Source organism: Dinoponera quadriceps, unplaced genomic scaffold (assembly GCF_001313825.1).
Source record: "Dinoponera quadriceps isolate SergipeBrazil2010 unplaced genomic scaffold, ASM131382v1 scaffold5144, whole genome shotgun sequence".
NCBI classification, from domain to species: Eukaryota; Metazoa; Arthropoda; class Insecta; order Hymenoptera; family Formicidae; genus Dinoponera; species Dinoponera quadriceps.
Window position 1 is genome coordinate 1,281,374 of NW_014560308.1, and position 15,314 is coordinate 1,296,687.

The 15,314-nt window shown below is 53.9% G+C and overlaps 1 protein-coding gene across 1 annotated transcript in view; it reads right to left on the minus strand.

Moving 5' to 3' along the window:
* LOC106750724 (probable serine/threonine-protein kinase dyrk2) overlaps positions 1–15,314 on the minus strand; it is a 193,652-nt gene that overhangs the window by 128,040 nt on the left and 50,298 nt on the right. The window contains exon 2 of the mRNA XM_014631248.1: positions 2,358–4,482. Within this exon, the coding sequence (XP_014486734.1) occupies positions 2,358–3,920 (1,563 nt within the window). The 5' untranslated portion in view covers positions 3,921–4,482. The remainder of the gene's footprint in view (positions 1–2,357; positions 4,483–15,314) is intronic.

The following is a 15,314-nucleotide window of genomic DNA, read 5'->3' on the forward strand; positions in this document are numbered from 1 at the left end:
CCCCCCCCCCGCGCATGAGGGTAGGTATATTTGTGCGGATTCGATCGAGCAAACAGAGAAACGTGCCCAAGCGAGCGAGCAAGCGCGCAGGTCAAAGGGTCGATATCGACCGCCTCTGCGGACGGTATCGCGATCCGCATTACGGCTCGCAGGAGAGGATACACCGAGCTATCGATTACCGTACGCACGGAAGTCGCCCGTCTGCGGGCTCGTCCGGAACGACGGCGTCTCGGAATACTGTTACCACGCGCGCCTAGTCTCTCAGTAATAAGAGTGGACTGTAGACACGTAGAACAGACCGAGCACTTTCATCGGAGATCTGAATGAAAATAGACAAAGACGGAAAGAAATGAGTAATTGATCACGATGTGAAGCACACGAACTCACTATTCTCTCAATACACTTCGTAGATTTCGTAGATGGCGAATCTTCGCTCGTGTTGTCATTCAGCATCAGCCGCGTCTCTCGTTGGAAAGCAACCAAAGTCGAGGACTGGATGTAATTAAACTTGTGTCGGCTTGTTGGGAAGCAATCTTTGACGCATCCGGAAGCTAAACCCCGGCGGAACCAATAAGAAATCAGACACACGGGATCCGGACTCTCGTTACGGGGACTCCAATGTCGCCGGCGTTCGCGCAGCGTCCTCTCGGGCCCGATTGAGTCAAACGGAATTGCATCTCGCGCGTCCGGTGTATCGCACGTGGCCGATCGAGCGGCGCGGTCTCAATGAAAAATCGCGTATTCTATTTCTGCCGGGTGACGTATATTACGCTCGAAACCGCGCGCATTCGAGCAACCCCACCCCGCTGCCGAGGAATACACGCGGTCTCTTCGCGTTCGTCTGTCCCACCTGTCACCACTGTGTAACTCCGCCGGCGACGCGAATTTCCCGCGTATGCAAGGAGCACCGATGCGACGTCGCCTTTTGCACGAGAAGGATGACAGAGCTTGATCGGAGATCGGAGTGATAATCGCGATCTAGTCGACTTAGTTCACCGTGCGGGACGCTGAGAGCGGAATAACGTGACAAATTTAACGTCGTGACGAACGACCTCCCGTCGATCCGCTCGAGCTGAAAGACTCGGGATTTCTCGAGAAACCTTGATTGGAACTAATAAGTAACACGGTCAACAAGATCCGGTATAATATTATTTATATATGTAAATAGAAGCTCGTATGAGCGAGAGAGAGAGAGAGAGAGTTTCTCAGGGCCGACGAAAAATCGATTTACGCAATTTACGGAAAGATTAACTTACGCAAGGCCAATAAACGTCGCTTCACGAAGCGACCATTCGGTATTGACCTCCCGTCGTCGTCGGCATAGGTCGACAGATCTTTTCGTCGGTCTTTCTCCAACCGGCTGACCGGTAATCGTGGCGCGTTCCACGAAGCGGGAGTTCGTCGTCGTCGTCCTCTATCGAATCGCGCGCTACCGATCGCGCAAACGGCCGTAAAGCGGAATTCTAACGGAGGCGGCGATCGCTCGTTTCGGCGCGGCAAACTGCGCGGAACGGGTTAAAGGCGAGTTAATAGTCGTCGTGGCGGAGGAGGCAGCTTGGACGACGACTGCTGGGTCGCCGGATCCTTTTTCGCGGCGGCCGGCACCTCGAACGCGACACGCCGCCGAGGCCCTCCTCTCGCCGGGCGTCTATCCTCGCGTGATCGGAGTCGTGGCGCACGCCACGGGGTGAAAGTTACTCGCCGAATAAACATCACGGATAACGATTACGATAAAACCTAACGAGCCAACTCCGATACTCCGTGCGCCGCGGATCGTCGCGTCGCTTATTCGATTTCTCCCGGGTGTGCGCACACACGCGCGCGGTGTGAATTCAGCGCTGACCAACGCGCCGTATCTTCCCTCGATCGCGGACGCAACGCGAGTCCTGAAGATTTACGTGCAACGCCGTGAATTTCGACGATCGATCCGAGCGTCGTAGATGAAAAGCGCGAGACCGACCGGAAGAACGTTACGGTCGACGAATGATGTCACACAAAATGAGTTTTGAAATTCTCGAACCTTTAATCCATGTCCCTCGGACAACGGGAAACTTTCCACGAGCAATGTGCAATCTTAAATCGTAACGTTTGGAAGCGGGGACTGCAGATAAGGTAGCTTACTTGGAAACAACAGAAACTTCGAACTTTAGTCGCATAATTATGATCCTGAATGCGAATTTAGGCCAATGGAAAGTAAATGAGTATTATAAAAAATGCTACGCAGTTGTGACGGAAAGAGGCGATTTGATGGAAACGCAAAATAAAATTATTCTCCTTACGATCGAGAAGCAATCAATCTGACAGCGAGGACGAGCGCCGTCCGGGCGAATCGTGCGCATCTTTCTCTCACCACTTACCTCTTCCACGAAGGACCTCTGCATATTGGTCCAGCAGAGCTTGCACGGGCACACGTCCTTACTGTCCTTCGGGTTCTCATTACGCTCCCTCTGGGCGTTCGCCTGGGGCGGCGGCGGCGGCACCGGCGGCGGCAGCGGACTGGTGGCTACCTCGAGGCTGTCCGAGCTCGAATTGTGGCGTCGCGGCGGCGTGATGTTGCTGACGTTCGCCTGGCAGGCCTGCCTCACCTCGCACGACCTGCCGTGTTGTTGTTCACCGGCGCTGTTGCCGGCCGATTTGCCGGCGGCCGGCGACAGATAGAGATTCAGCATGCACTTGCCGCTCGTTTGCGGCTGCGGCCGCAGGAAGTCGTCCAGCAGATAGAAGCTCTGGGCGCGGCTCGACCTGGTGGAGGCGGTCGTGCCGCGACTTTCCGTCTGCTCCGCGACGGACGGTCTGCAGACCTCGCGATTGTTGCCCCTGCACTCCGGATCGTCGATCAGCTGATGCCGATTGCGAGGCGCGTGCCGGCCCTCGTCCAACTCGCGATCGGTCGTCTCGCTGTCCTGATACAGCCTGCGACTGACCTTCGACCTACCGACCTGGCCGAACTCCGTGCTCTCTCTGTAGACGTCTCTACTGACTCTGGAGACGCGCGCCGAGTACGAGGTCGGCTGCTGGTAACGCGCCTTGCCGCGCGGCTCCTCGCGGAAGTGTTCACCCTCGATCATCGAGACGCTCATATTGTGCGACAAACAGTTCTGACTGGCGTGAGAGCTGCCGGGAGTCCTCAGAAGTGCGCCGAGCGACCGCCACTTCCGGTCCTGCTGGCTCGTCGACGACACCGACGATCTCGTCCACTTCCTCTCGTTGGACGGTGAGGTCAGCAGGCTGTTACCCACGGACCATTTCCGCTCGTTGGTGGGCGACGTCATCGAGCTGGGCTGCCACTTTCTCTCGTTCGACGGCGACGCCATCGAGGTGCTCGACCACTTCCTCTCCGAGGAAGGCGCGACGGTACCACCGTTCAGCTGTTCCTCCCGTTGGCGCGCCTTCCACCAGGAGGACGTCGAGAAGAGTATCAACGCGCCGCGCAGCGGATTCTGATTCTTGCCGGTCCCCTTCGGCGAGAGGTCGCGCTCCTTGACCTTCAGCGTGCAGTCCCTGAAGTTGGAGGAGTCGCACTCCCGGTCGCTGAACGCCGCGGCGTCGCGCAGCGCGCTCTTCGCGCTCGCCACCTCTTCCTCGTGGTACAAGGTCGCGTTCGTGCTGCGCAATCGCGGCCGGATCCTCACGAAGCCGTAATCGTTGCCGTCCTGATGAACGGGATCGAGCGTCTCGCGATGCACCCGAGCACCGCCCGGAGACTGATGCTGCTGCAGCAGCAGAGAGTGCGCGCCCTGACCGGACGTGTACTGATGATGACCGCCGCCGCTCAGCTGCAGACTCGGCTGCTGCTGCTGCAGCAACGTCGAGGTCCTCGCACGATGACCCTCGCCGGCGGTACCGCGTTGCAAGCAGGAGAAGCTCGCCGAATGCCGCAAGCTCGAGGGCGTGTTGCCCGGCTGACTCACGCCCAACATGCTTGTCGCCACCTTTTATTTTCAGTCTTTGATCTCGAGGGTACGTGCTGGTAGAAGGGACGCCGCGTGTTAACGTACGGTGTGTGTGTGTGTGTGTCTGCGAGTGAGCAGGGACGCGGGAGGGGGAGGATTGGCGTGGAGCGAAAGCTAAGATCGACGGAACGGTTCAGCGGACGGAGCGATCTAGCTCGTCATTACTCCTGGCAGTGTTTTTATCAGTCTCGGCGTCTCTCGCGATAACATCCGGCGCATTCCCTCCTCGCGGAGGAGATCTCTGTCCCTCTCTCTCTCTCTCTCCTTTTCCTTCTAATCTATCTACCTCTCTCTCTCTTTCTCTCTCTTCTAGACTGCTCTGCTCTTCCCTCGGTCAATTCCTCTTCCCTGTACCGCGCGCGTCATCATCGTCGATTTCAAACTCGTATAAACTCGCTTTCTTTCTCTCTCCCTCTCTTTCTCGTCGAAAGGCAGCAGCAGCCACCCTCGCGGGCTACATCCTCGTCGCTCCGCTGCCGTCTCTCGTGCGTTCCCTACCGTACGATGCACGTCGTACGTCGTACGAGATCTGTAACAGAAAGTAGGAACAGGGTAGGGAGCGGCAACTCAAAAAAAAAAAAACAACAGCAGCGATGAAACGAATCGTCGTGCGGCGCGTCCGAGAACAAATCAAAGTGCTCGATGAGGTGCGCGCATGAGGTGAACGAGCGTAGGGGGGAAGAGGGAGGGATCGAGCGCTGACCTCATCGGTGGTTCGCGAGTGTCGAGTGGGCGACGTGGTGAGACGATTTCCGAGGCTAACCGTCGGAATCGACTCGCGAGAGGTGATTCGCCGGCGGGCAGATCGGTGAAGGATGAAGGTCGTTCTGCGGCGACCGCCCGAGGCAAGGTATCGGGATGTCTACCGAGGTGGTTTTCTATGAAAGCTCGCCGTGTTTCTACGACAATGCGAGCGGCGAGCTGGAACGTGCCCGGCCGTTCGCTCGTTGGCTTCTTTCCTCGGATACGTGGAACCGCCGGCGGAATTGTACCGCGCGTGACGCGTTCGACGTGCGCGATCGCGGACGAGACAGATTCAATGTCGACGCGGAGTATCGGTTGGGTGTATTTACGGGCGACGCGTGTTACGTCGCAGGTACTCCTCGAGAGAGACACGCTCTCGGATGCAACGGGTACACGCTCGCTTGATAATCACGTATCTCTCGGAATTTCAACGCAATGTTAAATACGCGCGGCTCGATATCCCTCGTGTGAAACGGTATGCGGTCGCGGGCATTCGCGGTCGTTGAAATAACGTTATGAAATTAGATGTAAATGAGGGGGGTGGTACAGAGGTATGTAGAATTGGAGCGTATCCATTCGGATGCAAATATGAGCGCCGCTGTTTGATTATACGGTTCGTGAAAGCGGGTTTCGCGGCGCGACCGAAATTGCGACACCGCTCGGAGGGAAAATCGAGAGCGTCGAAACCGGGAGGCTGAATTTTCCGCGGTGAGGGGGAGGGGGGGAGATGCGTCGTTCGCAGAAAACGCGCCGATGGTATATGCCGATGTGATTGATGAAACGCGCGGCCGTAAAAAGCCGAATTCGCGCGATGAATGAAGCCAATGTGATGCGCCGGCATGCTCCACGATGCGGAATTAATGCAACCTATTAAAAAGAAGCTCTGGGGAAACGGAAGGCAAAGAATTACACGGAGGGGACGAGGAGAAGGGAGGAAGCGGGTGGAGGGGGCGGAAGGTGGACTTGAAAATTGAGGGCATTACGCATCTTCTCCTCTTAAGCCTGCGATATTGACGTAATTATTTCCTAATTAGCGCAGTCTGGGCCGTTGTTAGCGCGATTAACATTCGCAGGGAACGTCTGGACGAGTCTGGGTCAAAGGTCCGACGTGCTTGACAACGCGCGCAGCGACCCGCACCGCTCTTAACAGAGCCGTCTAAGAGCGAGGGAAGAAATGCACGTGGCGAAAATTTCGCGCTCCGCCAAGTCGGATCGAGTCTCTCGCTGCTGAAGTTACCCCCGGCGACAAACGGCCGAGGAGGCGCGACGGAGGGCTGCGGTATCGAGACGCTGCAGCGTCAGTCTCGAAGTTGTTAACACTCTTCGCCCGCAAACGTGTCAGCTCTGTCGATACGCGTAATAATGTCGCGGCGTTGCCGCCACGAGGCATCCGAGGAGACGCTCCCCCCGCCTCCCTCGCATTAAATCTCTGGAAAATTCAAGCGGTCCCGTGACCATTTGCGTCGCGAGACATTCGCATCAGGGAAGCAATTTTTCGTGCTTCGAACTTTAATCGCGCGACAAAAGTAAAAAATAAAGCGACAGAGTCGGGAGAGCCATTTTTCCAGCAAGTGTTGTTTGGTGTCAGTGATACCCGAGTAGAAATTTTCTCGAATTTTCTTATACACTGCAGAAATCACGATTAGTGCACTCGAAGTATTAGAATAGGATATCCCACTAAGATACCAATTTTTGGGAATTCCATTCTTATCCTGAACATAGGATGAAGCTTCTTTTCTACGACGTTAGTTGGCTATGTGCTATTCTATGCCTTGTGCTAAGTACGACCGTCGTCGTCACAGGCGAGTGACAGTTTGACCGAAGGTCTGTTCTTTTTCACTGAACTAATGTACACTTATAGAACTTAAAACGAGATATGTAGTTAAGACTTGGTAGAAAAAAAGAGGGGAGAACTAATATAAGTCGGTGCAGCCAGTTCGGCAAAGAAGAACAGACCTCGAGAATCAGGAGGTTAATTAATGGGATTATATTTTTAATATTATCATGTTTAACAGCACGCTCGTAACGTGCGCATGCGTGTGTGTGTGCGTGTATGTGTACTTGTAAAGAGTAAGTACTTTAAGGCGTATCGTATATTTCGTTCAATCGTAGTACAAAACGGAAAGCAGATAAAATCATTGGGAAAACGATTGCGCGTGATCGAACAGAATCTGTTTACGTTTTCCACTCGGAATCGTATGTTTCAAACATTACGCTTCCAACCGAAACCTACATAGATTTCCGAACTATAACCAAAATCATTATTTCGTAAAATCGGACCAAGATCTCAATTACAGATCCCGAGGAATATTCAGGTAACGCTAATAACCATTTTACACGCGCTCTCTCGATTTCCGGGACAAAACCAGAAAAGGACACGGTCGGGGCCGAGAATAAATTCACTAGGAGGATTTCCCTCGGTGATATCCCGTTCCCGCAAGAGCGAATCCGCACGTACGCAAGCACGCGTGCGGCAAGCTCTACGAAACGAGTCACACCGCTCCTAGGATTGATCCGACTTCACGACGACGGCACGCGGCCGCGTTTCGTCTACCGCGCGTCTCTATGTAGGTGCAAAACAGTGAAAGGTTTTTCAAGGCGGGAAAGCAAGTGACACCCACACGTGGAGCACGGTGGCGACGTACGCGATGCGAGAAGGCAAGGCCGTCTGCGCGCGCGAGTAGAAGTTCGCGCGGCGCTCTTGCGAAAGCGATCCGCGGCCGCCTGTCGCAACAATAATGACGCCTAATGGGATAGTCGCGGATCGCGCAAGAGCGGGCGAGCTTCGATTCCGCGCGATCGCTTTTCCGACGTCGCGCGAGAGCGCGCGCGCAATTATCGTCGGGATTCCCTCTGTCTCTCGCACGGCTCGCCTTTTCCACCGCCGAGATCCTTTCGTTCGCCGCGCGCGCGATCTCTTTGTCCTTGAGATCGACATTTCTCGGGCAACGCGGGAATATCGCCGAGAACGGGCGACGCAACCACGTGGTGCGTCCGTATGTATAATCGCGCTTGAACGCGGTTTCTGAGCGCGGCTCACGATCGGTAATATTTATACGTAATTAGATCCCCGTTATCTCCGCACATTTAATTACGCAGCTCCGGCCAGCGGCTGCCTCGCGGATGCAAAACGGGCCGGCGTTCTCGTTCGCGAACGCGCGAACATTCTCGCGAAAGCGCCAGTCAATTAGCTCGACGATTTGACCGTGTCGTTTTTAAGCGGGCGATACGCATCATCCTAGAAAACCGCGAACCGCATAGCATTCAGGGCATAAAGTCGACGGTGGTTGCGCGCTTCACACGCGAGATGAATCCGATGGAATCGCCACGGCTCCCGCCCGGCAATTAAAATAAAAGCGACGCGCTTCGACCGACAAAGGTGGCTCCCCCCTCCCCCCCTTCCGCCGTCATATGACGCGCGTCGCACCCACACGAACGCGACAACCGTCTCTCCAACGGTGTGTAAACCCACGGATCGCCTAATTCGATGAACTCTGTATTTCCACGGAAATTTCGTGCATTATTCGCGGGAGATCGAGTATCCGCGCTGATTGAAAATTATAATTAATTTCGGCGCCAAACATAGACCTTTAAACATAGTCGAGAGAATCGTTTCTCTAGTAAGTATTACTACAGCGTGAGTGCGTAATAACCTTACACGCATGCCGCTATCTCTATAAAATATGTTTGGCGTCGAAACGAATTTTTTTATCAGTGCACGGCCGAAGATCACTCCTGTCGGGTTTCTGTCGAAACAACTTTCTCCGAATCGAAATTTCGATAATTCGGGTTAAATGTTGCCACTCTGACGCTCTTAAGGATAGTCCGCGACCACTTAGACGGCCTATAGATGAATAAAAACCTATTTCGACGATACCAATACTTTTCAACCTCTCTCTCGAACTCTCGACTTCCGCTAATTGAATTTTCACGCTACCTTCAACGACCTATTCTGAGTTTAAACAGCTAAAGTAGCGAAAACTTAAGATGTCGTCCGAATCGAGGTTACATTATTAAGCCTGTTTTGTTATCTTAGCTCCTACTATGTTGTGAAATTGAAGCAACACCGTGCCAAAATGTCGACTCGGGTCTCGACACTGAATCCGCGAGGTTTAATCGAAACCTCTGTCAGTGAAACGACGAAACACCCTGTGCACGAGTATCGACCGATCGGCATATACGCGGACGCGCGTATGTAACTCTCACCTCGCATTGTTCGCGTCGCGCCCGACGGTTCCGCGCGCGCAACGTTAAGGGAACGTAATCCGCCGCATTTGCGCTCTGGATACCGCGAGTCAACCTGGTTAACGTAATTGGCCAGAATCTTTGGCCGTAACTAATTGCACGCCCGGTATATAATAAGCACGCTCGGGCGGTGGCGCCGTCGCCACCGTCGCCGCCGCGGCTTGCTCAAGATTTGCGGTTGCGAAAGAAATTTGAAAGCTCTTCCTCGGCTCGGCCGTGGGGCTCCGATTAATTTTGAAAGGCGGGTTGCGCGATCACCGGCAGGAAAATGCACCGGCCGCCGCGCGCTTCGTTAGAAATCCATGACGGTTTGCCCAATTCCGCTTTCGCCCGGTGAGGGAGGCGGCGATCTCACAGGTGACGTACGTCGCGCGGAGAGATAAGGATCGACGATAAAACGGCGATCAAACGAAGTACGGGGACTCACGCTCGTTCGGACTGGAGGAATAAAGCCCGAGAGATGAAAGAAAATTACGTAGCGGGTTATTTATCTCAATCTAAGCTTTAATCGTGAACAATCAATTTCAAGTATCCGTGGAATGTATTATCCTTGCAATGGAGAAAGGATTAAAGTTGCGAGTGCGACTAGTCACGATGTAACCACGCGTGTGTTAAGACGCATGTTCACTCCGTTATATCGAGTCTCTCTCTTTCTCTTTTTTTCATTTTTAGCGCGCGTTCAAGACGGGATTATTTATCAATGAGTCAGTAGCTTTTAGCCGTCGCAGTGAGGAAACTTCTCCGGTCGTGCTCAATGCGCTCTGGTTCAATCGGGGTTTCTGACTTACGACAGGTTTGACATCGTTGCGTCCGTGCTTGCATTGTGGCCGCCGCTGTGGGTTGCGCAGTCGGGTAATTCGAAGCATGATTTATTAGTCGGAAGAGATTTCCGTCGCTCTCGGAACAGCTGCGATCGCGAAAAGCCGGGCGCGCAAACGCGCCTGGAGTCGCGCGTATGTCGATTCTGTCATAACACGCGCGATGATTTCTCGCACTGAGAACTGTTTCCCCTCACGGTGTTTCCTTTTTTTTTCCACGTCGTTGCGATGAAAGAAACGCGGATTCATTCCCCTCTCCTCGCGCAATTCCCTCCTGGCTTCGTAACAATCGCGCGCTTTCGTCCTCGACGAAACGCTCGTCGACCGCGGCGGTAATCTACTCTTTTTTTTCGCTTCTTCTCTGCAAGCTCCCGCTAGATCATACACCGTTAATAGATCAACGAAGAACTTCCGTCTGAGAGAGAGAGAGAGAGAGAGAGAGTCACGGTTTAGGCTTACGATTTTAACTGGAAACGTGACTTTCTCATTACCCATGACGGATCTCTTCCACTGATTAATTACCCCCCCGAGACAGTATAAAGAGACATAAAAACGTCTCGCTCCTCGGGTCGATGCAAATGAAGAGCGACGGTAAAGACGGTCGTATATCGAGAATATCTCTCCGGCGTTACACGCGAGGATCTCGTTTATAGCGACGGTATTGAAAAGGCAGGAACCACTTCGACGGAGCATCGACGTAGATCGTTAAAAAATACGTATCCACGGCCGAGAGACTGTGACAGGCATATAAAATATGGCAATAAATGTCCGCCCGAATACGGCTCGATAAGCCGTCGGAAGCGCGACGGCGAGACTCGAAGGGCAGGAATGACGGAGGAGGAGGTCGAATATCGTCGGGACGTTGCGTGGTGTATCGCAACGACCGCCGAGAGCCACGCGGCCCGGAAAAGTCGATCATTCGCCTCATTCGTCAAGTGTTCCTCGCCGCGAATTTATCGCCTCTTGGCGAGCCCGCACGCTCCCGGAAAAGTCGAGAAGCCGTACGTGACTCTCGAATTTTCACGTAATACGGCCCCCGACGGAAGCACGGCGCGTTGTGCTTCGTTGACCGCGCGCGCTCGTTCCTCACGTCCCGTTAATAATTCGAATTAAAAACTACGCGGGAGTTTTCGCCCAATAAAAACCTTCTCGAAATTCGCGCCGACACTCGGAGGTCGCAGCTGTCGTCTACTATCGTTCGCCGATGTGCACGCAGCCTTAGAGTCTGCTGCCCGCGGGTTGGAAGTTTCTGAGCGAGTGAACGATAATTGCGTCGGTATGCTGGGGGTAATTAGAAACAATAAAGATAACTAGTACGGAAAGCGGTAACAGCCTTCCGTTGCTGCCGGTGAGGCGGATAAACACGAGACAAGTAGTGACGGTGACGACAATAACTCGACGACGACGAAGAAGGAGGAGAAGGAAGGGCCGTGCAAGACCGACGAACTTGGAGGCACATTTCTACGGGGAATCTATACACGCAGGGACATCCCTCGCTAGGACAGTCGTTACTTCGGTCACGCGATGCGCGGGCCGAGCGAGTATTTCCGTGACGCCGGCCCAGCGCGCTGCCGGGGACTTCTTGGGGAACAGGAGACACTTTCGGCGAACAATATGCTATTCAGCCAATGGCTGCGCCGAGATAATGATCGTGCGACATAATAAGAGTGTAACGGGGGGGGATCGTGGAATTGCAACCCCTCGAGTTATCAAAGGAGGCGAGGAGGGCCGGTTTAATTAAAAACGGCGACTCGTTATTAAGATCGCGCGGGCGAGTGTCTGATTAATTGATGGGGAGAAAATAGAATCGACGAATCGACGTGGAAAGTAGAGGGTGGGAGGAAGGAAGGGGGAGTAGAGCCACCTTTATTGGCCCAAAGCCGTTTGACGGATACACAGAGGAGCCGCACAATTCCGTAATAGCAGTGTGGGAAAGATTTGCCGCTCGTGAGGCTGAGCGCGCGCGGCGATGAGTTGGCACACGTTTACCCTACTAAACGTAATGTAGACTGCAGTACCCGGCATCGGGCTAATTATGTACGGCGAAACGTACGGGAACTTTTAATTCCGGAATTACGTATGGCCGGCACCCAATTAGGAGAGCACCGTACCGGGGCCCACACGAGGAAGCGCGGCGCATAATCGCTATTAAAGTTGCAGCAGTCGCAACACCCGGATAACGTTAGGCAAGAGAGACGTCGCACTTGATAATTCCGCTGTGAGAAAAGTCGGGCTTGATTTTCTCAAGAATTCAATTTTCCTTACCCCCTTCTCCCTTTACTTACACTTTCTCTCTCTCTCTCTCTCTTTCTCCTTTGAATCTCGAGGTAATTATCCCGGACGTTAACGAGCGAGAGAGAGAGAGAGAGAGAGATTAAAGAGCGCTAAAGTAATAGGCTGTAAAGCGCAATTAGCATATTGCGACGGCGCGGCAGTCATCGACAATAATAATTAACAGTCATCGCGGGGAGATGTTCGCGTACTCTCGCGCGCGCGTACGCGATCGATAAGCCGCTCTGCCTTCCTCGTGGCGTGGAAAAAAAAAAGGGAAAACGAAAAGAATAAGATCGTTTATGCGATCGCGATACTCACATCGAATGTGCGGGGTGCAAGGGAGGTGAGAAGAGGGAGAGGGAGGAGGTAAGATCCGCCGGTATCCGGACTGCACATTCTGTTAATTAGTGACCGCCCATCGTGACGCGGACACTTCGCGTCCGTAATTACACGCCGCGCTACTCCCTTTGCTCGCGTCGCTCGCGCGGACTACGAGCTGAGATCAGCTCGCGGCGATCCGGAGCTTCGAGTGAGCGAGGGGGTGGGTCGGCGGTGATGGTGGTGGTGGGCGCATCGAGCGACCAGCTGCGGTATCCTGCCTAACGCGGCGCCGGCATCTGTCGATATATAGCTTTGATTGAACCGCGTCATTTACGGCGATGACCGCAGAGAAGTGGAGTAATATTACACACACACATACACACGCGCGCGCACACACGCATTCGGCGAATATAATCGAGAGAGATAAACGGTACCGCACGAATTCACCGCTCCCGTCGACGTAAGAGACTAATTTCGGTCATCGATAATGCAGCGGTTACGACGATTCGGCGCGCTCGATTTGTCGTCCCGGCGGAACAACTCGGCGTCGCTAATCCGGCGGCCGGTGGATTAACTTTACAAATCACCCGGAGCTTTTCACGTCCGTAGCTCTCTTGCTCTTTCCCGTTCAAACGGGCCGACGCGAGTAGAACAGGTGCGGCAACAGAATTGAACGATAATCACGCGAGTCGCGTACGCACCGATACACCTTCCACAATATCGCGGACAAAGAAAGAGAGAGAGAGAGAGAGAGAGAGACAGAGGGAACGGCCGGTTGCTCCATCGCGTTCGCTGGCTGGCTTAATGGATTTTCAAGCGCGTTGCCGTGCTTTGACCTCGTCGGCCAGCGGCCCTGCGCGCCATCGCGCCCACCACCGGCGTTCCCGAACCCCGCCGCAGCCACCCCCGGGCCGCCCGGGGGTAGACGTCCTCGGCGTAAGAGGAAAATAATTGGCGCTCGCGAAATCGATACCGGCGCGCGGGACGCGCACACGTGCACGTCACGTGTACGTCACGTGTACACGCCGCCCGAGATTCGGCCGAGCGAGTCGCGCTGTAACGTAATGTTACACTGCGATATCGAACGCGTACCACACACAACAAACACACGTACACGTGTGTATATAAATATATATATACACACTCGCCCGCGGGTTAATGTACCCGCGTGATACACTGCGCGAAACGTTTGCGCAGCGGCTAGTAATTGAAATGATAATAACAAGGCGAACAAATCTCTCGGATGAATCAATTACGATTTTCAAACAGCGAGCCATTAGGTGAAGCGATAATTAAAAATTATGACGTAATTATGCGCTCCCGCTCGCGGTAGCATCGCCGTCCATTAGCATCTGGAATTGCAACGAAACACGCGACGCGGTATCCGATATCTCCTTGCCGATTCACCGACGACGATGACGCGCGCGAGAGCGCTCGTTCTCTCCTCGTCTCTCTCTCTCTCTCTCTCTCTCTCGCGGAAATGTTAATCGATCCCGTAATTTCCGGCGCGGAAGCGTCGGTGCGAAATACCGCTAGGTACACGATCGAGTTTTGATGTCGAAAATGCAAAAGTGCCGGCGTTAACTCGCCGCCAACGGCACCCCCTCCCCCTCTTCCGTTTCTTACGTAGCGCGTCCCGGAGCACACGCGCGCTTTCTCTCATGAATGAGAATGAACGAAATGAGAAGAGAGAAGAATAACGCGCGCACGCGCGCGTCCGTTAATACGACGCAGCCATTAAGGCCGCCTCCAGCAGGCCGTGATGGCTAGAAATGCCCGATAAGCAGAGCGTATACGCCACCCGTTATAAGCTGAGTGCGAAGAAAAAAAAAGAAGAATCCGCGACGACGTTCCACGAATGGCGGACGGCGGAACCTACGGGGGTTCCGCGCGGCCGGAGCAAGGGATCAACGAGAAAGTCGAACAATAGCCATTTCTGCGCCAGTGAAAACGCTGTTAATTACAAAATTATGATAATGATCATGATGATCAGGACGAATCATGATAATGATGATGATGATAATGATGATGATGATAGAAGAAATATTTACTGAAAGGAATATTTATGGAAGTTAATACAAAGAGAAATGGCCAAGCGGGAAACGCTCGGCGTGAGTATCGGGAGTCCTCGGGAGTATCCCGGGTAATTTTTCCGCTTTTTCCCGATAATTAATTCCGACGCAGACGGACGAAGAATAGAGGCGGCGGGAAATGAAATCGCTCGCGCTACTACCTCGAGGCCGGGGCTCAAGGCGATTTTAACGTTGTCCTCGCAGCGCAGCCTGTTGCGCGGAAAGTGCAAGGGATGCTCGCGCGCTTCCCCCTCGCGGTAACACAATGTGACTCCCTCGGACCGGCGTGTAACGTAAGAAGGGCGACGGGACCCACTTGCGAAAGCGAGTCGGAGCACCGGTGGCACCGTCTTTTGACACGCCACGCGCGCACGCATTGTTCGCCGCGCCCACGCGAGCGTGGAATTACGCGACGCGCGGACGCATTTTTTCCGCCACCGCGAGCGGGCGAGCCCGGCTCTCCCGGATACTCTTCTAGATTCTTTTCGCAGACAAGAAGGATACGCGATGATCGCGCCGCGACGATGATCCGCGCCGATATAAAACTTGGAGGAAGTAAGTAAGTCACGGGCTCCTCCGCGAGTTGGGGGAGACGTCCGCTTGCAGATATCCGTCCGTGAAGCGAGGGTCTACGAGTGAGAATCTAAGCTCTAAGCCTTGAGAAATTGACCGGTCACAGTGAAATGCGAGGGGAACAATCGGCTGTGATTGGTCAATTTCCTAAGGCTCAGAGCTGAAATTCTCACCGGTAGACCCCGTTTAAGACCAACAACTCGACGAAGCTATCTCCGAGCAAGAAGCGAACTTTTCCTCTTACCACATAGACAGTTTCTACTTATTCGGGAGCACCCGAAAGAACGCAGAGTGTATAAAAGCCGTGGAATAAT